General features: G+C 46.9%; 1 protein-coding gene across 2 annotated transcripts in view; it reads left to right on the forward strand.

The window, feature by feature from the left end:
- The window catches only part of IFT38 (intraflagellar transport 38), a 104,625-nt gene that overhangs the window by 60,719 nt on the left and 18,612 nt on the right, over positions 1 to 25,294 (forward strand). For both annotated transcript variants that reach the window (XM_075899088.2, XM_075899089.2), the window contains exon 9: positions 15,800 to 15,872. In XM_075899088.2, coding sequence (XP_075755203.1) covers positions 15,800 to 15,872 — 73 coding nt within the window. The remainder of the gene's footprint in view (positions 1 to 15,799; positions 15,873 to 25,294) is intronic.

Raw genomic sequence — 25,294 nt, forward strand, 5'->3', positions numbered from 1 at the left:
CTCCCCACTCCCAGTGACTGTGATTTCTGTTCCCAGCCAATAGGAGCTGGACTGGGACGTGGATTCCTGCAGCTCTCATTGGTCAGGAACAGCGATCCACAGCCAGCTGGAGCTATGATATGATAGAGGTCTATAAAACCATGAGTGGTGTGGAGAAAGTGAATAAGGAAAAGTTATTTACTTGTTCCCATAATATAAGAACTAGAGGCCACCGAATGAAATTAATGGGCAGCAGGTTTAAAACAAATAAAAGGAAGTTCTTCTTCACACAGCGCAGAGTCAACCTGTGGAACCCCTTGCCGGAGGAGGTTCTGAAGGCTAGGACTATAACAGGGTTTAAAAAAGAACTAGATAAATTCATGAAGATTAGGATGGGTAAGGAACGGTGTCCCTGGCCTCTGTTTGTCAGAGGGTGGAGATGGATGGCAGGAGAGAGATGGCTTGATCATTACCTGTTCGATCCACTCCCTCTGGGGCACCTGGCATTGGCCACTGTCGGCAGACAGGACACTGGGCTGGACGGACCTTTGGTCTGACCCATTATCGCCGTTCTTATGTTGTTATGAGCTGCAGGACACACAGGTAAATGAAGTGTCTGGCAGCCTGCTAGGGGCTAACTCTGGTTATTGCCCACCCCTGCTCTGCTATCTCTCCAACTCTTACCCAGTCTTCTCCCCTTCCTCATCCTCCCTGATGTCCCCATATCTCTTTCTCTCCCTTCCACTGTGGGGAAGGGGAAACGTGTCCGCTGGCCAGCTGGCCGGTTCCTGCAGACCAAACTCTCGGGGATGTGATCCAAAGGTACAAAGTTTAAGTGTTCCAAGCATTCAACAGTCACGTCAGTCCCCCCGCCCCTTTGCAAAATCATGAGATGTTTTTTGCGGGGGACAATGTGGGATTCTTTTTATTTTCCTTCTTGTTACTGACCCTTTTGGTCACACTTGCTTTTCATGCTCATGCTTGTATTTGCACACGCGAGAGCTAGACACCTCATTTGTAAGAAATTTCTTTTAATGAAAGCTGATCTGCTCCTGCAATCAGTTGCTTCCAGCAGCTGAGGCGTTAAGAAAAATGCCCTGAGATTTGTGCTAAAATCACAAGAACTGGCTGGCTAGACCTCTTCTGTAGCCACCAATTTTAAGCATGGGCTTCTGGAGTGTAGCTCCATCAGATGGCCTCAGTCTTCTCTCTGAGTCATGCTGCTCCTGCCATGAAGCCGCCTGTTCTGTCCCTTGTTGTGGGCTGAGATAAGAGAATGGCGAGCTGAAACTGACAGGCTCCTGGAGTAGAAAGCCACTGTTGATAAGGCAGACATAGTCCAAAGTAGCTGTTACTCATTTTCTGCCTGTGACCTGCTTGGTAATTGCAAAAGACAATACAATATTTGTTATCTGGCATGTGGAGGAGACGGGGGGAGGGTGCTAGTCAGTCAGATATACTGGTTCACTAAGAGTTAACCAGAGTAAGTGGGGGAGGGGATGAAGGTGCTAGCTGGGGGGTTTCTGGGAGCTGTGAAGCCAGCACTCGGGTGGGGTGGGGTAGTGCATGGCTCTACCCTGTGGCTGTTCCTCTGCCTAAGAACTTCAGGTACATGTCGCCGCTTCCAGGGAGCCATGTAGAGCCAGGCAGGGAGTCTGCTTGCCTCACGCCAGCCACATGATAAAACCGGACTCCCTACGGTCAGAAATGCCAGTTTGTAGAGCTTTCCAGTCAAGTGCTGCCTAAAACAGCCTTTGCTGTACCAGGCTGAGCATCAGATGCCAATATTTGGAAACCTCTTATTGCAGTGATTGAACTTGCTTTCACATGAAAATGAGAGGCCCAGGTGGAGCCAATCTGCTAAAAAAGCAGGTGCCTAGAGTTGAACTCTGTTTTAGAAAACCAGGAATACACCATTTACAGTTCGACATGGAGGGAGATGCTCCCTAAAATGTGCCTGCCAGCCTGGTGCTTGTTTTGGAGAAGCAGACCATGCCCCAGACCCAGCAAACTTAAACGCTCTCGGCTGGACTTCTCTCAAGCATGCATCAAGCCAAGCTGCCTGGTGGTATTCTCTCTTTTGGGGGCTACAGACACTTGATTGATAGCCACAGCTGTGGAATCAAACTGAGTCCTCCAGACTTACCAGTAACAATTCCAACTCTGTACAGAGCTGCAAAGGAATCGTGTGTGTGCGTGCGCGCGCACTGAATGTGCTCGCGAGGATTGCGGGAGACGAGATGCGGTGGGATATGAAAGCAGTAAATGCTGTGATCCCCAGGGAGAGAAGGTGGCTCACACAGTCCCGTCGCTTGCAGGCTTTACTGGTAATGATTCTAAAACCAGGAACTTAGAACTAGAAAATGTGAAGGGATAGAAGCAGACAGTTGCATCCAGTTCTAGAAAAATGGGCTAAAGTTAGATGTTTCAGAGAATCCTGATTATACCATGTAAGATTTCTATTGACTAGACGAGCACCACTGAGAAATACAGAGGCTGATCTGGGGCATGATTCAGATTATGAACCAGAAGGATTAGCACGTACAGTCCAGTGCTGGGAAGTCCCCAGAGCTGTTGTCCATAAAAAGACACTAGTTTTGTTGTCGCAAGCCTCAGTCCATGCACACATTAGTTTAGCACTTGGGAGACCCAGCTTCAGTTCTCTGCAGTTTCACAGACTTTCTGTGTGAGCTTTGCAAGTCACTTATTCTCTGGGCTCAGTTCCCAATCGTAACGGGGACAGTAGCACTGCCCTGCTTCGTGGGACGTTGTGGGGTTCAATACACTAAAGCAGTGGTCACCAATCAGTAGATCAGGATCTACCGGTAGATCTTGGAGCCTCTGACAGGTGACCCTGGCTGGTTTGGCCAGGAAGCTATCAAGTGCTGGCACTTCAGTTGCCCCTCCACCCACTGTCTTGCTGCTCCTGCCCTCTGCCTTGGAGCTGCCCCCCAGGGAGCCTCCTGCTTGCTGTGCATGGTGTGGGAGGGAGAAGAGGGGGGTGCTGATGTCAGGGTGCCCCGCCTCCCCCCACTTCTATACCCTGTCTCCACACAGAAGAGAAGGGGGTGCAGGGAGCTTGGCAATGCAAACCTCTGGCACATTCACATATTGTGTGTGTGGCTGTCATTCTCACAAACACACACTGTCCTTCCCTCTCATCTACTGACCCAACACGTACAAGGGGGGTAGTTGTTACTTCTGTTATTTTGGGTTTTTGGCTAGTCTGTGCACTGCATAATTTTCATTTCTCTTACACTTAAATGTAATTCTTTGAGTAGTGAGTTCTAAAATGCCTGACTGGTCATGGCTGGAGTCATTATCCCCATGGTAATTATTGCTCCTGGAGGTGGCTGGCATGTCCCAGCAGCCCCTGAGAGAGGCAGAGCAGGGGGTCTCCACATGTGTCCTTGCCTACAGACACTGCTCCTACAGCTCCCATTGATCAGTAATGGGGAACAGTGGTCAGTAGAAGTGGGGCAAAGGTATTTGGGTTTGAGGTAGATCTTTCATTGCACCTAAATTGAAAAAGTAATCTTGTGGTTAAAAAGGTTGAAGACCCCTGCAATAAAGCATGTGATTTTGCCCAGAGACTTTGGTGACGTGGGTCATAGAGATAGACGGTTGCCAGCTGTTAAAGGACATACGCAGAGAGAAAGAACTGGAGGTGCTTGCTCTGTTTCCAGCTTCAGTTCTGGTCCAACGTGCCAACAGTGAGAAAGTATTTTGGGACGAAGATGTTGCTTCAGAGCTTCTATAGCACGTATAAAGAAAAGGCCTCTGGCAGGGGAGGGGGGGGAGGTCATGGATGGATAGATGATGTGATGTATCCCAGCAGTGTAGGATCTAAGGCATGCTACAGTTTTGTGTCCCCCCCCCCCCCCCCCCCGGTAAGTTTCCTTTTTAAGATTTTGTTGGTGGAGTAAAAATATAAGTCAAACTCAGGCCCCTTATTACCCACCAGGTGTTACTTAGAAATATAAATTATTCCAGCTTTCGGAAAGTTGCCTCCCTCTTGGTGATTTTTTGTTTAAATGGTGCTCTGCGGGTGTTGTTAGAATTTTGTCAGATACTTAGTTTGGAATCAAAATGAAATTCATCTCCTTGACTTCAGCATGATTTTACCTAATGGATTGAAATCTTCATGTAAATTGCCCTGTCACATTACTTTAACTAGTCTTCTCAACTAACTCCCAAATTGTAGACAGACTTCTACTGAGCATGCAGAAAAACAGTCTTGTTTTCTGGAATAACTGAAAGTTGGTTGTGCATAGAGCAGTGATTCAAAGACGTTCCAAAAATGGCTTTGTTCTCAGGTCCGGAATGTGCCCCACAAAATGCTGACTGAATTGTACTAATATTTATAATTATTTATTATTAACCAAAAATAAAAATCTAATAAAAATGATTTGATAAATCAACAAAGTGAACAAAGGAGGTGAGCCAGATGGAAAAAGAGTAATGTGACTAGAAACATTTATGGTCAAATTCCCTCCATCCTTTTTTTTTTAAAAATATTTATGGTCATGTTTTTAAAAGAGGATCACACACAAAGATATACAGGGACCCAGTAATAACAGGACACAAGTTGTGACAGGCCATATTTTAAGAGTGGAGGCTCTTCTCCCTAGCTGGTATAAATTGGCTTACCTCCATCAGAATCAGTGGAGCTATACAGGAGATTCATGTAATTGGTGAAATTGCTATTCACAATTTCGCGTATTTACAGGTCTCCACCCTCCCATTGCACCCAGTCTCCGGGTCTGGGAGGGGAGGAAGATGCAGCCTGGGGGAGGGGGGGGGGTCATGGTCTCTCTCCCCTGCACTCACCTCTGTGATGGGGAACCGCAGTGAGCTCATCTCGGGCCGAGAGCTGCTGCCCCCAGTTTTTGTGGATTTTACCATTGGCAGTGAACACCATTGCAAGGAACACATCTACCGCAAATGGCAAGGGTTTACTGTGCTGATTTATACATACCTGCTGACGGGCTGAAAACAGATGCTTTAATGTTCTTTCTTTCTTAGACTTGTTACATATTGAATCATTTTTAAAAAAATATGTAAATGTTGACTAGTATTTTCAATACCAGACTGTCAGTGAAGGGAAATGTGCCCTTTCAATATTAGTACAAATCAGGAGATAAATCAAAGACAGAAATGAACCTGCACACATTTGTGTTGCCAATCCTATACTCCTGGACATCTGAACATTTCAATTGCTTTGTAATGTAAGATGTGAGTCTCATTGGAAAGGACATGTTCAGAGTAGATTCAAACAACAAAATGTACAGGCTGTCATTTAGGAAACGCCTGAAGGGGGAAATGATTTAAAAAATAGACAAGTTGGGAGCATATTGAATCAGGATTAGAAGATAAATGAAGAAAGAACTGGCTTATGTCCCCAGACTGTTCCCCAAAGACATTTTATTTAGATTCTGCTGCCTAATTGTGTCTTAAGAACCATAACCCTTTGATTTGAACATGACCTTCATGGGGGGATTGACAAATGAATTGTGATCTCCTCCGCATGCCTACTTGCAAGCCCAGGGTAAAGCAGCGCCTTTGTCTCAGTGAAGACAGATTCATCTAACTGCTTGTCAGCATAGTCATGAAAAGCCAGCTTGATGGACCTTGAACTTCAGATATGTATAAGTGTTCCCGGAGTTGCTGTCACAACCTACAGACACTTATTATAAAGGGGCTCTGTGTATACCTCTGCTGAAACAACCTTACAGGAAGCAGAGCAGTATGTAGTTTTATATAGTTTACAGAGGTCTGTATTGTCTGCACTGCACCTGTTCTGACTACTTGACACTTGCATATTGCAGGAAACCCTGGAGGGTCTGGAACAGACTTGCTGGGATCCCTGGGTGGGAACCAGGTGTATAGTAGTTACTGGAGCCTCAAAGGCCTGGAGCGGCTTGCAGGCCCTCCTCAGTTGCCTTATAAATTAGGGATGGGCAGATTATGGCCCCTGGGCCGCATCCACTCCATCAGACCGTTGAATCCATCCCTTGAGCTCGCGACAGGGAGAAGGGTCAGGGGCTTGCCTGCTCCATGTGTTCCCTGTCTCTGGAAGCAGCAGCATATCCCTCCTCTGGCTCTGATGCATAAGGGCGACCACGGGGCTCCATACACTGCCCTTGCGCCAGCAGCCGGTTCTGCAACTCCCATTGGCCGGGAACCATAGCCAGATCAGAGATCGTGAGCACCCATAGCTCTCCTTGAAGTCGCTGGGAAGTGCCTGGGCTTGGCAGCTTTGCAAACTGAGCCATAAATGGCTTGTCCAAAGTCACATGGCAGAACCAGCCTGATGCTCAGCCTCCTTCTCTGATTGTTAGATGACAGCCTGTCTACTCACTGGCTTTTACCAAGACTGATGCATTTGTTGTTTGAGAGCCGTTTTCTTTAGGAAATGTGGTACAAACGGTCAGTGAAAAATCACTATGGAGATGCTAAACTTGTATAGCTTTTCAGATCCCTTCCCATTCACACTGTCTCCGGAGTTTGCAGGCAATATTTGGGTCTTGTGTCGAGCGATAGGTTAGTTTGTGTGACAGTGTGTTGCCGAACTCCTCTAAATACTGTGTCTTATTCCTGGTTTCTAAAGACCTTCTCAAACAGATGTGGGCTGCAAGGCCATCTGTTGTGCCAATTAAAGTGGGCACGGGATACATAGAAATGTCTATATTATGATCCATCGTGCCATGTTCAGTGGGGGAAAAATACATCTGGCTTGAAATCTGCCTGCTTCGAAAGTCCTCAGATGGATGTAATTCTGGCTGATTTGGGCAGACTGTGTGGTTGGCATGCACATGTCCAACTGAAGTGCGTGAGATGATTTGTATATGTGCTAATAGGGCAAGACAAATATTCCTATGTCATCTCTGTTGTTACTGCATGGCTGTGTCTACACTGCGCCACTTATTCTGGAAAATCAGCTGCTTTTCCGGAATAAGCTGCGAGCTGTCTACATTGGCCCTTGAATTTCCGGAAAAGCAACGATGCTCTACTGTACAAAATCAGCCGCTATTCCGGAAAAACTATTCTGCTCCCGCTCAGGCATAAGTCCTTATTCCGGAACACTGTTCTGGAAAAGGGCCAGTGTAGACTGCCCTGTAGTCTTTTCCGGAAAAAAGCCCCGATTGCGAAAATGACGCTCGGGGCTCTTTTCCGGAAAAGCGCGTCTACATTGGCCACAGACGCTTTTCCGGAAAAAGGGCTTTTCCGGAAAAGCAGCCTGCCAATGTAGACGCTCCTTTTCCGGAAATACTTATAACGAAAACTATTCTGTTTTAAGCATTTCCGGAAATTCATGCCAGTGTAGACACAGCCCAAATGTATAGAGCACTTGGAAGGTATATGGCACATTAGAAAACACGATAAGATACATGCCCAGAAGAGGTGACAGGCACATAAATGAGACTAGTTCAGCATAGGCCAGAGGACCTGGACACATTGTTAGTGTCTTAGATAATATGTGTACATATTTACTGTCCTTTTCTATCAAATATCTACTTTGTTTTTGTAAAAGGATCAATATGGTTATAGTTTAAGAAGCAGATCATGTCACTGTATCGAAAAATACACAGACCATATATGACAGAAAATGAGAGATTTTCCCCAGATCTTTTCCTCTCAGTGACGGTTGCCCTCTCTGAAGCAGGCAGAGATTTCAATCCCCAAACTGCGGATCCTCTGGGGCCACTCAGAGCTGGGGTCCAGGCCCTGAAGGCACAGCCCTAATTTTGTACTAATTGGCATTAACACAACATGGTAGTTCCACAGTTCATACCACTTAGAATTAATCAGAATCAGCTTGTAGAAGAAAGATTGTGTGCTAGCTTGCCTTGGTTTTTCACTGTCATTCCTGCTCCCTGGGCAAACTGAGCATGGAGCGAAAATACTGAGTCTGCTTTTACTGCTAATTGAGATGTTCAGTCAGTCACTTATGTCTGCTCAACCAGGGCCAGGCCAGATCCTTTGCTAGAGAACTGTCATCACCACAACTGCTGTTGTCCTGTGTGTGAAATTATCTCTTATTGAAGACCATAGCATTGCAGTCTCAGTGGGTGTTAAAGAGCAGTCCATGCCATTATATTTTATCATGTCTTTTCATATAGCTCCTGCCATTTCAGAAGTACCAAATCTCATGAAAATGGCGAGGGTAATACTGAAAGGAACATTGCAGACTAGCAAAGCCTCGTTTCTACTGAACTAAAAAATGTACAAATACACATGCAGGGTAGAGCTTGCTTTTATTGGAGTGTTTGAAAGCATTTGGAACTCTCTGATGTTAAGGGGGGGAGAATTTTAGAGAAAATCTGATTAGACCATAAAATAGGTTTGTTAATTTGGAGAAGGGAATGTAATTAGGTGGGGAGAGTCATATAAATCTGCAGCTGTGATGTCCAGATCTATGGCTTGCGTGAACGCTACTGTGACTTACGCTAGAGCTCAGCAAGTCTCCCACTGAATTTCCTATGGTGGAGCTCCATGTGCAGCTACATGTTACTGGCAGTTCACTTGCCATGCCCAGAGTCCTTCTCATTTCCCTTTGTCGCTTGTTTTACTGAGCCAGCTGGGATCTCTGGAGGAAGCACCAGTGTGCCATACAGATGCAAACACGCTGAGTCTGCTCCTACCTGGAGCCACCTCCTTCACCTCAAGCCCCTCATCCCCAACCCCATCCCAGAGCCCACATCCCCTGCCAGAGCCCTCGCACTCCTCACCCCAACCCTCTGCCCCTGCCCTGATCCTCCCTCCTGCCCACCAAACCCCTTGGTTGCAGCCCAGAGAACCCTCCTGAACCTCAAACCCCTCATCCCTGGCACCACCCAGAACCTGCCCATCTAGGCAGAGCCCTCACCCCAAAAGCAGTTTCTTGGATGGAGTGTTTCGCATGGATTGAGTTCAGAGGAACTAAATTGTTATGCAAATGCGCTGGTCCCTGGCCCCTCTCTGTGCTTTGGCAGCCTTTGTTTCATTCTTTCACAGGTCCCCTCCCAATGTTTAGCTGCCTCTATTAGTTTTAACCCCCTGGTGCTGAATAGTAATGACACGACCATCTCTTGGTTTACATTCTTGGAAGGAGAAGCCTCCATTTCCATCGTGCAGTAAGATTCCTTTTATTATTTGTTCTCAGAACCTTGTGCACATTCCCAGAAGGAGATGGGCAGGTTTCTAAGTGTTCTATTATCCATCATCAAATTAATGCCCATCAGAGCAGATGCTTGGTGCAGTTGAAAAGATGAGCAATGTGCAGTACTCCGACCGGTGTTTCACCCTCACATGCAGCACACGTGGGAGTAAGCTGCCACCAGTCAGTAGGAACTTGGGCTCTTTGTTTTGTTTTTGGGACTGTAATTGTAAATCTAAAAAGACAGATAGAAAATCCTCATTATGGGCTATAATATCCCCCTCCCCCCCGCTCACTCTCCACACACTCTCTCTCGCTGATTCTTTCTCTCATTCACACTTGAAATCTCTAATGAAGCTTTCCCTCTGTTCCATAACCCCCCTCATTCTCTCAGTTTCTAACACTTGGCCGTTTGGCTCATGATAGATTGTACTCAGCTCCCCAGACTCTGACATTTTGCATCTTGCCTTATAGACTCCTAGCAGACTGCTGATACGCAGGCTAATTTGTCATTCTGTTCCTTCTAGGCATAGCCCAGACCATGAAAGGTAATTGTGTTCTGGCTCGTGTGGAATAGCAGGAAGTTACGGTAGAACAGTCAGAAGTGTCCTTAGATGACACCTAACACTTTAGAGGCCCGGCGATAGCTTGGTTCGTTATCTGCTGTATGGTAGCTGGGTTGGTCCCAGGATATTAGCGAGAGATTGATATTACCTCACCTGCCTTGTCTCTCTGAGTCATTATCATTTTGGGGTTTGGTTTTTTAAAAGTCTCTGGTACAGACTATGGGTGTTCTCTGTAGATTACAACTGCGATTAGTTAAAGGCCTCTGTTTGAGCCGGCAGCGGGGACGTCCAGAACTGTCAGGCAATCAGAAACCATTGGGAATGTCACCTCTGCACACCATGAAATTTACATAAAGAGTCTCCCAGCCCAGAGGGCAGACTTTGAAGATTACTGGCTGGTTCCCCATAGTTGGGACAGCTGCTGGCTTCCTTACACTCATCCAACTGTCTTAGCAGGACTGAGACTCCGTACTGGTGGTTTCGCTTCATCCCAAAAGAGGCTGCATCCCACTGGTGCTAAAGGTGCTGCAATTAGGACCCTCCTGATTTGAAATGGTTTCTCTTATATACATGTCTTGCGGTTTGGTTCCAGGGATCTCATCACCCTTGCAATAACAATTCCTCCAGTCTCTCTCGCTGAAGAATGCCTGAACTGTTATTCCTCAGGAAGGGAAGCCAGAAAGAGAAAGGTGTGTTGTAGAAACCTCAGGGGCATGAAAATGCACCCAAGAAATGAAGTACTGCCTCTGCTGGGGATCTCCGACTGCCTTGGCTGTAGAAACAAACGACTAAATGCATGTGTCTCTCTGAAGTGATCAGTGTTTCAGGTACTTTGGAATGTACCATAGGGCTTGCTAGAGGAGGGGGCAGAGTACACTTGAACCTTAGTAAACTGGGTGTCCCTGAGCCTGGAATACCCATGGTTTGGACCCTGGCAGGGGGAGGAGGAAGCAGCTCTATATGCTGACACTCTCCCTCCCCCCAGCTGGGGGAATGGCAGTGCAGCGAAGCTCTGGTCTGGAGGCTTTTCCCCACCACTCCCATAGCATCGGGGCGCTGCCTGGGTGTGGTGGGGGGCACAGAGCCACATGTGCCCCTGGGAGCGAGGCACCAGATAAGCGCCCCACCCCAATCCTCCTTACAGCCAGATCCCACACTCCCACCCCCTGCACTCTCCTGCAGCCTCCCCCACTCCCAGATCCTGCACTTCCACCCCAGCACACTTCATTGTGGGAAAACACCCATGGTCCAGAAAATTCCATAATCCAGTATAGCCTATTTCCGCAGGTTGCCGGATTACAGAGGTTCAAGTGTATATTGAACTGCAGACAAATGCTAAAAGCCCAACCTCACATAGAAACTTAATTGAAGCAAAATGCAGGACAATGTAGCACTTTAAAGACTAACAAGATGGTTTATTAGATGATGAGCTTTCGTGGGCCAGACCCACTTCCTCAGATCAAAACGTTTTGATCTGAGGAAGTGGGTCTGGCCCACGAAAACTCATCATCTAATAAACCATCTTGTTAGTCTTTAAAGTGCTACATTGTCCTGCATTTTGCTTCAACTACCCCAGACTAACACGGCTACATTTCTATCACTATAGAAACTTAATGGCAGCTGCTGTGAGCAGCTCGAGTGCTTTTTTTTTTTTAACTTTCAGAACTCCTGTGCTCTAACTTGTGTTACCTTGGAGGCTCTTGGGCGTCCCACTGGGCGATGGCTAACATGGAACAGAGGCTAGGAACAGTAGGAGTTCTGCGTGTGGGCGGCTGGAGGATTCTGGGACTTAGGCGTGTGCTCAGCCTGGCTATCTGATGCACAGTAAATGTAAAGAACTGTGTTCAGTGAACAAGAAAACAGATGTCTCCTAGCTGAATCATGTTATAATAATTAAGCTTCAACCCACTGAAAAGATGAGTATGGAGCATGGAGTATGGAGTGGTGTTTCAGTTGCCTACACTGGAATTTTCAGCGCTCAAAATACTTATTCCAAAAGCAGCCTCTAAATCGGCAGGTTTTCTTGCACAGAATCTCAGATTTACTTGTACCAGATGGGCTCAGTAGTTAGCCTTTTTGCACGTGTGTGTGCAGGCCGGGCAATTAGAGGCTTCGCTGCTGGATTTGCAAGTGTGTAGGCAAGGATTTGCACACACCAAAACATAGGCATGAAAATTGGCATTCACAGAGTTGGAGCCCCTGTTGGTATTGGCCCAGTGACTTCACTTGTTTCAGTTATTGGCAAGGTCGGTACCTGGCTGTTTTTTCGTGTCCCACAGAGTGTATTGTGCTCTGTTCAGACTTGGTGCTGTGACCTTTATTCTCTTGCTGTACCCCAGGAGCGCATAATGCCCACCGAGGCTTAGCAGTATTGTATCCACAATTCTAAGTGATCATTAGCAGCTTTCCGTGGAGCTGTTAGCTCTCCTAGTCATAATGCCTTTTAAAAACTCTGAAAACTTCCTTATGGCCATTTCCATGGGCGTCTGAAACATACCATTCGTTCCGTGTGATTTGGTTATTTTTGTAAGGAAGCAAAGCAGAAGCGTGCAGGGGTCCCTGCCTTGTGCTGCCTAGCTAGGAGAACAGTTGCAGTTCTGTGTTCTCCCTGTTTTAGGGGATTATTTCTTCCTGGCACCTCCAGGGACAGGGACCATTGTCCGTGGACCCTCCATACCCAGCTTGCACTGCACTCCGTTCCCACAGTAGGGCTGTGCTGAGCAAATGAATTTGAGTCGTTGGCCTGTGTCATGCCTCCCAAGGCACCCCCCTCTAAACTTCAGTGGCTCCTGGCGTGGCAATGGCAACAAGCTGGGAGCTGCAGGGAGGGGCCACTGCTTTAGCTCTGTGAGGAAAGGAGGCAGTAAAAGCAGTGGCTGTCCCTGCAGCTCCCAGCTGTTTGCTGCTGCCGCTCCCCAGGGTCGCAGATCCCACCTTGCTGGCTACAGGGGGGCTGATGGAGTGCGACAGAGCAGAGCCAGCAAGCCCTGGAAAAAATCTGGGAGGGCGTGTGACCCCATGTGCCCCCAGTGTGCTGCCTCTGGCTTCTGCCCAGTAGGGAAGGGACTCAGCCCCATGGGCATGCCTGCCAGAGCTCAGAGCTTCAGGCCTTCCAGGCGTGACTGCTGGGGCTTGGGGCTGCGGCAGGAGTCGGGAACTGATTTGAACTGTACTTATCTCCTGGTGTATGGTATGATTCCTCAAGGGGTTTCCTGCAGAGTTTTGCCCATTGATCAAACCCTTTTAAGTGTAGATAATGCCTCGCGGGTGCGAGCCGAACACCCACATTCCATGAGGGGTGCACACAGCTAGCCCTCCCTGCCAAGCACAGCTTATGCCTTGTCTGGTGACCTGGCGCTGCCCCCGAGGGGCTAAGGTGCTTCTGGTCCAGTGGTTCCCAGCGTATGGTCTGCAGACTCCTGGTGATCCACGATGGTACTGTAGGGTTTCCAGGGAAAGTATAAAATAGAAATGAAAATAAATGTACAGTGTATAAAAACACTTATGCACTTTAATAAATATTCGTATATTGTGTAATTATAAATATATATTGAATATTTAGTTCTGTGATCATGTTACGTGAATACATCAAATGATTATCAAGTAATGGAATGTTTGAAAATAGCTGTATTTGCAGGTGTGTCCATAACGTTGTAATGGATTAAAAGGGGTCCATACGCACTGCACTAGTCCAGTAGCCCATCCACCTTCCCAGCAGTTTTCACAAGCGCTGGCTAGAAGTCCTCCTTTGCTGCTCCGTGAGATTTGGAGAGAGGAAGTGCTCTTCCCTCAATAGCATATCTGTGCCACAGCTGTTAAAGTTACACTGTTCTCACTGAAAGTGTAGAGAGGGTTGTATTACAAACCATGCAACCAAAGTGTGTCCTTTTCAGATGTATACTTGCAGTACATTTGGAAATAGAGCAGGTTTAATATGTTGGTGTTCTAGTCATTAAGCGCTTACTGTGTAGCTCCGCATATGTTCTAGGAGGGACAATTTCCTCCTGAGATCAGTGGCCCTTTCATCTTCCCTTCTAATCTTGCTCCCTGTGTCACACACTTTTTTCATGCTACGTATGAATACTTAATATGCAGCTTGACAGAGCATAGGCTTCCATCAAAGCACTTGTTGTGTTTATAATTTTTAATTACATGCACACTAGCTCTCCTGCTAAAGGTGGGTGGGTTACTGCCTGGAAAATCAAAGCCCCAGAAAAGACAGAACCCAGTCCAAGAGTACATTAAAGCTGTTGTCTGCCTTTCTTGCTTTTGTGGGGCTGTCGCAGAGACTGCACATCCATTATATTTTTGGCAGGAGGAATAGCTAAATCATTGGATTAATTGTTGGCAAACTGATGAGGGTTGTGTGACACTGTGTCTTATTTTATTTACCTTATCCTAGCTAATGCATCATGTTTCTAAGATGCCTCTCATCACTGAGGCTGCTCTAACTTCCCCCAGCTGGTCAGAGCCCCCCAAGGGCCGTTCTGTGAGCCAGGGATCACTATAGCAGCAGAAAGCAACAAGGAGTCTGTGCAGATCCAGATTAACATGGCTACCCCTCTGATACTTTGTAACAGCAGAGCACTCCAGGCCTGGCCCCTCCTACGGGGCTTACCTCTGACATGGCTCCACCACCATATAGGCTAGTGGAGGATGACATACGGTTGTTACACTGGGTCCGCCCTATCCAGAGAGTCTCCCATGCCTTCAGGTGCCCAGTTAGGGTGGTTTTATGGCTCCTTAACATTGTCAGAGTGGCAAAAAGGAGCTAGAGCATGGAGCAGGAGCTGACTCCTGGACTTTTTTCACCTCTCGTTTTACTTTCCATATATTTTTTTTAATAAAAGGGGCTGATGTTAGTCCGTTACCACCACCACCAGGCTTTTAGGGAACTCTTAGACACCTTGACAAGTTTATCCAGTCTAGTTTAGCTCTACTCTGTCTGCTGCACTCTGCACCCACCTCATCTAAACTTACACTCATTTGTAACCCCCTTACCTAAAGGTCTGCACTGTGCGTCTCGCTGTCCTGCTCTGACGTGTACAGCGATTTACTCACGAGCTAGTCGATCCTCACAGAATAAGCTTGTATTCTTTCACCCCACTTGTGTCCATGAACCCCACCACACTGGCATGCACTTTAGTGGCGTGGGTCTGTTGTAGTCCCAAAGCATAGCAAACTTCATAAACTCAACTGCACTCTTTGCCCTCTGCTGCCTGCAGCCATTTTGTGGCGAACTCAGGCTAACAGGTCTGCTAACTGCTCTCAAGCAGTTGTCTTTCTGTGGTACTCGCTCTGCACATCTGCCCTCATCCTCGATGCTTTTTGCAAGGGCAGGCGTGTTTCCTTCCTCAGAATGTCGGGCTGGGAGGAATGTACCACTTCCCGGGCCTAACTACTGCTACCCTTGAAAACACCAGTGCTCCAGCTAAATTTCCTGTATTCCAGCTTTCCCCACTCTCCTGAATCTCAGATAGCACACAACACTTCTGCATTTACTGTGTAACAGAGCCATTCCTAGCTAGCCATTTACACCTGCCTTCAGGGTTGTGCAGTGCCCAAAGGCCACGTTATAGTTGCTTCTGTGTTGTTCTTGCTCCTTAGACTCAGGCCTTTTAATGAATTGTGAATCACTGGTTTTGGGGGGAATCCTGCTCCCAGAAACTCATCACTGTCCATCAGTTCAGCAGCCACTGTTCTAGTCACCTGTCCTTTGCCTTTACACCCCATTGTACCATACTTACCTTCCAGCTTTTTCCTTTCCGCAGGAAGAGCCTTTCACATAGTAAGGGCAGTTACTGCACATGGGATTGAGACAGTTGTGTTCATTTTCAGTGCAGTGAGTGAAGGTTTTGTCACAGGACTCTGGCTGACTGGCTGTGCACTGCTTTACCGCTGTGTCTTCCTTCCATCCTTGCCCTGGGATCAAAGCAGGCATGAACTCCCCAATTTATATGAAGACCGTTTCTTTCTGAAACACTTCTCAGGCTGAAACTCTCTCGTCTCAGTCTGCTCCTGTGTGCCCTTATCTGCTAAGACAGAAGCATCTTATTAGCCACTTGGCCTGGGAATATGGCGGCTGTTCTGATTCTGAAATATTCACTCTTTGCAGGAAGCAGAGAACTCCCTACGCCTGATGCAGAACAGGCTGAAGGAGGAGGAAAAACGTATACTCAAGACTGGAAGTAAGTTGTATTTTTTAACTGAGTGGGTTAGAAGAATAAACTGTACGTTGCCAGCAGCTTTGCATATTAAGATCCTGTGGAAGCTATGGGGAATTTCATCAGCTGCCTACTAGGTAGGCTGAAGAATAGAAAAAGTGAAATCCCATTAGTTTAAAAGAGACTACCAAAGCCACTGACCTCCCCTGTGTGCGACTGCAGCCTAGAAGTCTGACCTGCAGTGCTGAGGATAGTGGTCACCTAGTAACATGCTCTGCAACAGCATGAAGGAGGCCCTCTGGGCCTCATTCCCAATCTCCAGTTGTTATTCTGCAGCGTTGCTGAAGAAAGATCAGTGTTTTGACATGGGTTAAACTCCAATCCAGGTAGGTATTTAAGCATATGTGTAACTTTAAGCCCACTAGTTTATGGATCTAGGACAGGGATGGGCAATCATTTTTGATGTTGGAATATGGTGGAGGCAGGGCCAGCTCGAGCCACTCTTGTGCCCCGGGCAGCGGGCGCACAATGCATGTGCCCCGCTGTCAGCCGACGGTCAGGGCAGTGTGTGTGTGTATGTTTCCGAGAAAAGGTTTAACGTCCGTGCCTTTACTGCTAGGACCATCGCAGAGGGTGGCCAGCAGGCCAACAGACGCCCCGTTATATAGGAAGAGCTTATTACATCTTAGATTTCAGCTGCTAGAATTCATAATTCCTTCGCAGCGGGCAGCCTTGGGGAAAGACTGAAAGATGCCCCAGTGGATCCTGTCACCTGGGAGTGACACAGATCCAAACGCCCAAGCTCTTCCTATAACTGTCCCTTTAGACCGGCTGAAGTTCTTTTAAATTGTGCTTGGTTCTGTTACAGCAACTGAAGGAGTCAGGTTAAAGCTTAAACAGTTACAGGTTTATTGAGGAAGCTTATAAATCATATGGTTGCAATGGCTATTGTTCTATTTCTTAACTATTAGCAAAATATAGGTTTTAAAAATGGTTACAAAGAAGATAAAGATAGAAAAATAGAAATAATGGTACCAAGTAACAGCTTACTCTTTCTATGTGTACACTTAAGACAGAGGACCACATCCAGGTACAATTTTTACCCCCTTCTGTGCCTCTCGACTCCAGCATGTCAGGCCAGGGCCGGTCCCTCAATTCCTAGGAAAGACGAAAATACGAGGTGGGCGTCCCCATGGAACCTCGGGAGGTCAAACACCTAACCCGACCAGCAGGTAGAGGGTAGAATGACACTCAAAGTGAGTGTATGCTGGGCCCATCTTATATACTCATGGGGTCACGTATTTTCTCTTTCTTATCTGTCATGCCAAATGGGGCTGGTCTGTCTTTTGTGAGACCAGTTCTTACAAGGGAGTTGTGAACTTAATTTACACTTGTAAGAGAGATTTGAGATGATTAAATTGGACGTACGGGACATTGTTTTCTCAGTGGGAAATTCCTCTTCCAGGGACTGTGTGTGTGTTCGAATCAACATAGGTGCCGGCCGGTGGCAGTCTCGCATATCCTGATCTCTCCTCATATCTATGTTTCAGCTTCTCAGGATCAGATGAGCCAGCATAGACTATGCTGATTTTATTGCTCCTTCTCTGTCCTGTACTGCTTCAGGGAAGCAAATAAGATGGATGATATGGAGGCGGGCTGTCTGGCCACACCCGCCCCCCGGCGCACTGCGCACCTTATAGCTGCAGTCGGGCACGTGGCGCCTGATTGCAGCTCTAAGGGGAGCCGCACGGTCCCAGGCGCACCGCGCCTGATTGCAACTCTTAAGGGGCCCTGCGCGGCCGGGCACACGGCGCTCCTTAGAGCTGCAATCAGGCGCCCCTTAATCCAGCCCTGGCTCAAGGCCACACACTTCCATGATATCAATGGAAGTGCAGGGTGTGGGATGGAGGCTGGGTACAGAAGAGAGCTTGGGGTAATGGATTGGGGAGCAGGAGGGAGAGCAGGGTCTGGAAGGGAGTTTGGGTGAAGGAGGCAGTTGTGACCTGGGTCATGGGACCAGCCAACTACTCATTAGATTATTTAAAGTAACTTTAATTCACAGGTGTGGCTGAGTGGACAAATAAAGTTCTGAAGGTGTCTGACCACTCAGAGCTGTTGCATGGATGCAGGAAGGGGGCAGAGCATTTGGGTAATTGAAGCAGAGGGGGGCAGAGGGTTGGGGAAGAGAGGGGCTGGAGTGGCAGAGGCAGGCTCTGGCCAGTAGACTTTCCTGAGTGACTCCTGACCAGCAGCCCACCACGTTTCTCAGACAGACTGTGAGCCTGCCCTGCACATGTGTGACTAACTATGAGCTGGAGGTGGGTGTGGGCCTGCTTTGTGTGCTGCCTGTTATTTAAACAGGCAGCTCCCATTGGCCAGTTTCTGGCCAGAAACCAGCCAGTGGGTTTGTGTCGGGGGTGGGAGCAGCGCCTGAAGCCTTCCCCTCCTCCCTTCCAGGCTCACAGTTTTTAAAGAGAAACGGCCCATCAGCCACTTCTCTGAGCGGAGTGTGGGTGGGACGGGGCAAGCAGGGAGCCTGCCTGGGACTCCCCAGTGTTCACAGGCCAGATCCAGTGGCTTGGCGGGCTATATGCGGCCCACGGACCGTATTTTACCCAGGCCTGGTCTGTGTGGTTGCTTAATGTTACATACCTGCTTGTGTACTTTGCCGAATTGGAGTTTCAGCTCTGATTTCATTAGCTTGCATGACACTTAACTGTTGTGGAATTTGGTTGTGGATTGATATTAATGCTTTATGGCAGAGGTGGGCAATAATTTTTGGGGGGGCACTACAAGATTTTGGAAAGTAGCCAAGGGCCGCACATTTTGTGGAGGATGTGCGGGGTCTAGGATGGAGGCTGGGTGCAGAAGGGTGCATGGGGTAAGAGAGTGGGGTACAGGAGACAGTGTGAGGTCTGGGAGGGAGTTTGGATGAGAGAGGGAGTTGTGACCTGGGGCAGGAGGGTGCAAAGTCTGAGGGGAATTGTGACCTGGGAGAAGGGGAAAAGGGGGTGCAGACTGCAGAGGATTTGGGTGGTGACCTGGGGCAGGGTCTGGGCGGGTGTTTGGGTGCAGGAGAGGACTCTGGTCTGGGAAGGGGTACAGGGTCTAGGAGGGGGTCGTGACCTGGGGCAGGAGGGTGTAGAGGGTTTGGATGGTGACCTGGGGGAGGGAGTTGGGGTTCGGGAGGGGCAGGAGTGCCAGAGGCAGGCTCTGACTGGGAGGCGCTTACCTAAGCCAGGGACCCTGCAGCACCTCCAAGGCAGGCTGGGCTCCCTGCCTGCTGCAACCCCAGATCACTTAGAGCTGCAGGCTGCTCCCTCCACCTGGCTCTCTGCTCCAGGAGGGGGAAGAGGCTTGCGCTGCCCGCATCCCCCAGGCCAATCTCTCAGTTCCTATTGGCCGGTTGTTTCCAGCTGATAGGAGCTGAGGATTGGGCTGGGAGTGGGAGATCACACGAGCCTCCCCTTCCCTGCAGAGCAGAGAGCTGCCAGACTGCGCTTTAATCTGTGGCAGCTGCGTGCCCAAAGATCCCGGGAGGGTGGCCGGTGAGCTGGATCCGGTGGCTTGGTAGGGCGGTTCTGGCCCCCCGGCTGTATTTTGCCCAGCCCTGCTTTATGGCATATGGTTGAAGTAATAACCTTTCCTCAGAAAATCATGAGTGAGTCACTAATGACATGGTCTGCTCTCAGCTACATCTATGCATCTTCCTCGATTGTAGTGGGGCTACAAGGGTGGGAGTAAAGTCAGAACCTGGGCCTAGCTTGTTACATTTTACTTTTATTAAATAGAAAACTAGCAGCGGATCAGACAGGAATATTTTCCTCCTGAGGTTTTGTCAGCAATGTGAACATGTAAGATTTTGCTGTTTCAGTAATTAGTCATCAGTCGAACCCTCTTGCGTAAATTACCATCACAACTTTAATATTGCAGTATATGCATTGGCAAATAGCAGGAAAAATAGATGAGGATTAATCCTCTGGCTCAGATTAATAAAAATCCATTAAAACTAAAATTGACAGAAAGTGTAAAAGTTGCATTTGACAAATTTAATTTTCAGCAGTTGTTCTCCCAGCCCGCAAGAGAGAAAGAGAATTCATTCATTCATTCTCTCCACTGCTACCACCTCCATATAGCATATACTTCAAGCTGTACATTTTTTCTATACACTCTTTAGCACTGGAAGTACAGGATATAACATATTAGAATAACGTATAATCTTTTTGACAGTTCTTCTGAGAATACATTAAGATGAAATTTGTTAAAGATAAGTGCAAAGGCCTTCTCTTAGGAAAGGAAAGCCAAATCATAAAATGGGTGCTACTTGGGAAGGTGGTAGAATTGCCAAGAAGGATCTGAGAGTTATAGTGGATCACAAATTGAATATTAGTCAAGAAAGTGATGTAGTTGTAAAGAAGGCTATCATTCTGAGATATATTACCTGGCAATGTTGTATAGACAAAATGTAGAGACAACATTTCTAGACACCGTTAATGATTGCTTCTTGGAACCCACAGGAGAGACAGCACATGATAGAGTCCTAAATAGTACACAGAATTTGATCCAAGAGGTGAATATAGTTGAAACCATCGGTAATAGCGGACAGAATGTAATTAAATGTAACATCCTTGTAGGGAGAGATATCAAAGAAACCCACCATAGCAGCATGTAACTTCAAACTACATACAGTGAGGAAGCTAGTAAAATGGAAATTAAAAGGAACAGTCACAAGAGTGAAAAGCCTGCAAGTAGCATGGAAACTTTTTAAAAAAACCATACGAGAGGTGCAAACTAAATGTATATCCCAGGGTTTTAAAAAAATAGGCCAAACCATCACCACCATAGCTGACAACAGATTAAGAGATGGCACAGACAAAAAGACATCCCAGGGTGTCCAAGCAGTCCTGAACTAGCCACACTCAACCGACCAAATGGCCATATTGTTCAAGCCAACTAGCCACACTCACCCGGCCAAATACCCGCACATGGCTAGAGGCTAGCAGTTGGACACCACGGCATTAAACATTGGAAGTAAAATCCTACTGGGGAAAATAGAGAGGAGGATAAACTCTGACAAGTCAAGCAAGCCAAAAAAGTTTTTGAAAATCAATTAGGAAAAGACACACAAACTAACAGCAAAAAAATTACTTCTCATCCTAACTTCATTGGACACAGAGAACAACTGATCACTATCCTCTTTATAAAGCCCTTCGCACAGCTGAAGACTGTTATCGGATCCCTGGGGATCACTGCAGACAAGAGGCTGGGGAAAACAGTTGTCCAGGTACATATATATCCTTGCAAAACAGTCATGAAAATGTACAAACCCAAGGACCACGTCCGTTTGCTAGCTCTAATACACCATAATGTTAGAACTAAGGGTATGTCTACACTACCACCCTAGTTCAAACTAGGGTGGTTAATGTAGTCAATCGAAGTTGCAAATGAAGCCTGGGATTTAAATATCCCGGGCTTCATTTGCATCTTGCCGGGCGCCACCATTTTTAAAACCCTGGTAGTTCAGACTCCGTGCCCGCGGCTACACGCGGCACAGGGTAGGTAGTTCGAATTAGGCTTTCTAATTCGGACTACCGTTACTCCTCGTAGGGTGGTAGTGTAGACATACCCAAAGGGTGTTTTTCTTGCCTGTCAAAAAATCAGCCTGGCAAAATAATTTTAGCATCAGGCTTATCATCCTGATATAATCCAGATGCCTGTCTGGATGGACAAAGAATATAGTTTAACTAATCCTGTGCTTCTCCGTGACTTGGACACTCATTCATTTTACAGACTGAGCAGTCTAATGGCAAAACTAGACACTGTCTCAGTTCTTTGTGTATATATAACCAGTATCTGTCCTAAGTTCTAGCCGTGGCTTTTAATGTGCCCATCAGTGTAGTACGTCACACGGTATTTGAAATGTCTTTATGCTGCTGTTCTCAACTCATCCAAGCTCTGAATTTCAATAAATGGGCATTTGCCTTCTCTCTTCAACCCCTGCTTGCTACAAAACAAGTACAGTTGGCCCGAAATAATCCTGTTACATAATCGTCTGTCAGTGGGATCTTTGTGTGGAAATCAAAGGTGCCAGTCAATGTAAGTATCATCACTCTTGTAATAACAACCATCATCTTTGTAGCACCTGGTTTCCAATACTTTCATCTTGTAAACCAATAAAACTCCAGTCTGTATCTGGAGCTCAGGTATTAAGTGACTTATAGCAGTATTTGGTATAACTTAGTATAGCCCTGATTTTTCACACAGTATTTTTGTGAAGGTGTATGTCACAACTTTGTGAAAAATTGGAATTGTGTTAAATTATGTCCTAGTCAGAGAATCAGGTTGATACAGTAACTCCTCACTTCAACAAAATACAGGACTATGTAGCACTTTAAAGACTAACAAGATGGTTTATTAGATTATGAGCTTTCGTGGGCCAGACCCATTTCCTCAGATCGAATAGTGGAAGAAAATGGTCACAACCATATATACCAAAGGATACAATTAAAAAAAATGAACACATATGAAAAGGACAAATCACATTTCAGAACAGAAGGGGGATGCGGGGGGGGAGAGGAAGGAAGGTAAGTGTCTGTGAGTTAATGATATTAGAGGTGGGGAAAGTTAGATGTCTGTGAGCTAATGGTATTAGAGGTGATAATTGGGGAAGCTATCTTGGTAATGGGTAAGGTAGTTGGGGTCTTTGTTCAGTCCCCCCCCCCCGGAGAGTGTCGAATTTTAACATGAATGACAGTTCAGAGGATTCCCTTTCAAGTGCAGATGTAAAAGGTCTTTGTAGCAGAATGCAGGTGGTTAAGTCATTGAGACAGTGTCCTTTCTGGTTGAAATGGCAAGAAACTGTTTTTTCTTTGTGATCTTGTCTGATGTCTGTTTTGTGGGTATTAATCCTTTGGCGAAGTGTCTGAGACGTTTGTCCAATGTACATAGCAGACGGACACTTTCGGCATATGATAGCATAAATTATATTTCTGGATGCACAGGAATATGTGTTCTTGATCTTATAACTCACTTGGTTAGGTCCAATAATGATATCAGCAGAATGAATATATGGACAAAGCTGGCAACGGGGTTTGTTGCAAGGGAAGGTACCAGGGTTGGTATTCGTGTGGTATGTCCTGTGGTTGTTGGTAAGAATCATCTTGAGGTTAGGTAGTTGTCTATAGGAGACTATGGGTCTGTCTCCCAGAGCCTCTTTGAGTATGGTATCCTGTTCCAGTATAGGCTGTAGTTTATTGATAATGTGTTGGACAGGTTTAAGTTGGGGGTTGTAGGTGATGACAAGTGGTGTTCTATTGTTGGTTTTCTTGGGTCTGTCTTGAAGTAGATGTTTCTAGGTATTCGTCTGGCTCTTTCAATTTGCTTTTTTATTTCTCCGGGTGGGTAGTTGAGATTTATAAATGCTTGGTAGAGATCCTGAAGCTTCTGGTCTCTGTCAGTGGGATTAGAGCAGATGCGGTTGTATCGAAGGGCTTGGCTATAGACGATGGATCGTATGGTGTGTTCTGGATGGGAGCTGGAAGCATGTAGGTAACTGTATGAGTCAGTGGGTTTTCTGTAGAGAGTGGTGTCTAATTTTCCATTGTTGATTTGTACTGTGGTGTCCAGGAAATGGACCTCTCGTGTAGAATGGTCCAGGCTGAGGTTGATGGTGGGTGTAGGTTGTTGAAATCTCTGTGGAATATCTCCAGTGTTTCTTGAATTTTAGCATATCAGTTCAGAGGATTCTCTTTCAAGTGCAGTCTTAAAAGGCTTAAAAGTGGGTCTGGTCCACGAAAACTCATCATCTAATAAACCATCTTGTTAGTCTTTAAAGTGCTACATAGTCCAGCACGTGTGGAACAGGCGATAAAAAAGGTCGCCCTTTGCAAGGGTGGCAGAAGTGTGTTGCCTCAGTCCCACAAGGAATGCTTACACAGCTGGCTTCCACCATGTATTTTAAAAATGTAATTTGCAATAATAAGGCACGTCTCTACTTTTGATTCCTTTGTATCACAGTTGAGTACAAGTTCTGGTTTGTTGTTAATAACTCTGGGGATTATGTGCAAAAGACAGAGCGGAGGCGTGATAGTTGATTTCATTTTGGCGAGAATGAGCTGCATGGCAGAGATGCCAGTGGAAGTTTTTTAATTAAAGGAAAAACATGCTGGGCTTGCTTTCCGAGGGGTGGCAAGAGCTTTGGAGGCACCAGCTCCACGCTGGGTTCCTCCTTTGTAAGCCCCATTTTCCTGTTCATCAGGCACTTGCTCAAATACAGGGAGAGAGCTCCTCTACAAGGATCCTTTGGTTTTAGCATGCCCCTCGGTTTGCTGGGCTAGCCCACGTGTGCCAGTCAGACAGTTACCAGAAACACGTCGCCAGCCTGCTAGGTACCTAGGGAACAACTGTGTCCGAGTTGCAGCTCAGTGCGCGTTCCTCTGGCGAATGGGTTCACCTTTCATTGCTATTGGAATCGGCGGTGAGATTTTGAAAGACACAAATGAAAGCTACTGCTCCCCTCCCACTGACTTTCAGTGTCTAGCAAACTTTGAAAAATTCACTGGAGTATGATCCAAACCACATTCGGACCGGCTGGTGGAGCCGTTTGTAAGCCACACGCTAACTGGCCCTCCCTGGCAGAGCACTGCGATTTCATCACTGAAAACATTTTAAAGACCCCGGCGCCCAGTTAAGTGAGTGGGGGAGGAAAAGTGAACAGGGGACAAGGCTAAGAGAGCCAGCGCGTGCGTGGGGGGGTTGAGGAGGCTAAGGACGGCAGCCAGCACTGAAGAAAGGAAGGAGCTGGAGGTGAAAAAAGCAAGATTTAAACTCTTTCCACCCCACAAAGAACTTATTTTGTCAGAAGCAGGATAGAGATCTCTAGCCATTTACTATCTCTGCAGTCGCTATCTTAGCTGTTCCTGCAGCAGCATTCAGCCTGAGGTTCAAAGAAAACCTCTAGGAAATGATTGATTTCATTTCTACAAATGAAAATGAGTTGGGAGAGGCGGTTAGGCCACCCGCCAGTGCTGGAGGAAGAGGGGGGCAAATTGGGTTTGGTAGCCTAGAAAAGGTGGATGGTTTGAAAATATCAGAGGGGTAGCCGTGTTAGTCTGAATCTGCAAAAGCGGCGAGGAGTCCTGTGGCACCTTATAGACTAACTGAAGTGTAGGAGCATAAGCTTTTGTGGGCAAAGACCCACTTCCCCAGGAGCTGGTTTTCCCTACGGGAAGGATACATGGCATACATTGCCACAGACCATTTAAAAGGCTTTTCAAACAATGAAATGTAAAATGAAGGTGCCAGGCAGGGCATCAGCGGGTTGTTTCTTTGCTTTTTTGTTGGCTGTGGCCCAGAGGCACTTGAAGAGTTAACACTGGAGGTGTCACTGCACCCAGAGGTACCCCGGCTAGAGTTCGCCCTTCTCGTCAAGCGCTTGTGTGCAAGGT

This window comes from Pelodiscus sinensis, chromosome 15 (assembly GCF_052426305.1).
Source record: "Pelodiscus sinensis isolate ZL-2025 chromosome 15, ASM5242630v1, whole genome shotgun sequence".
In the NCBI taxonomy this organism is placed as follows: domain Eukaryota; kingdom Metazoa; phylum Chordata; order Testudines; family Trionychidae; genus Pelodiscus; species Pelodiscus sinensis.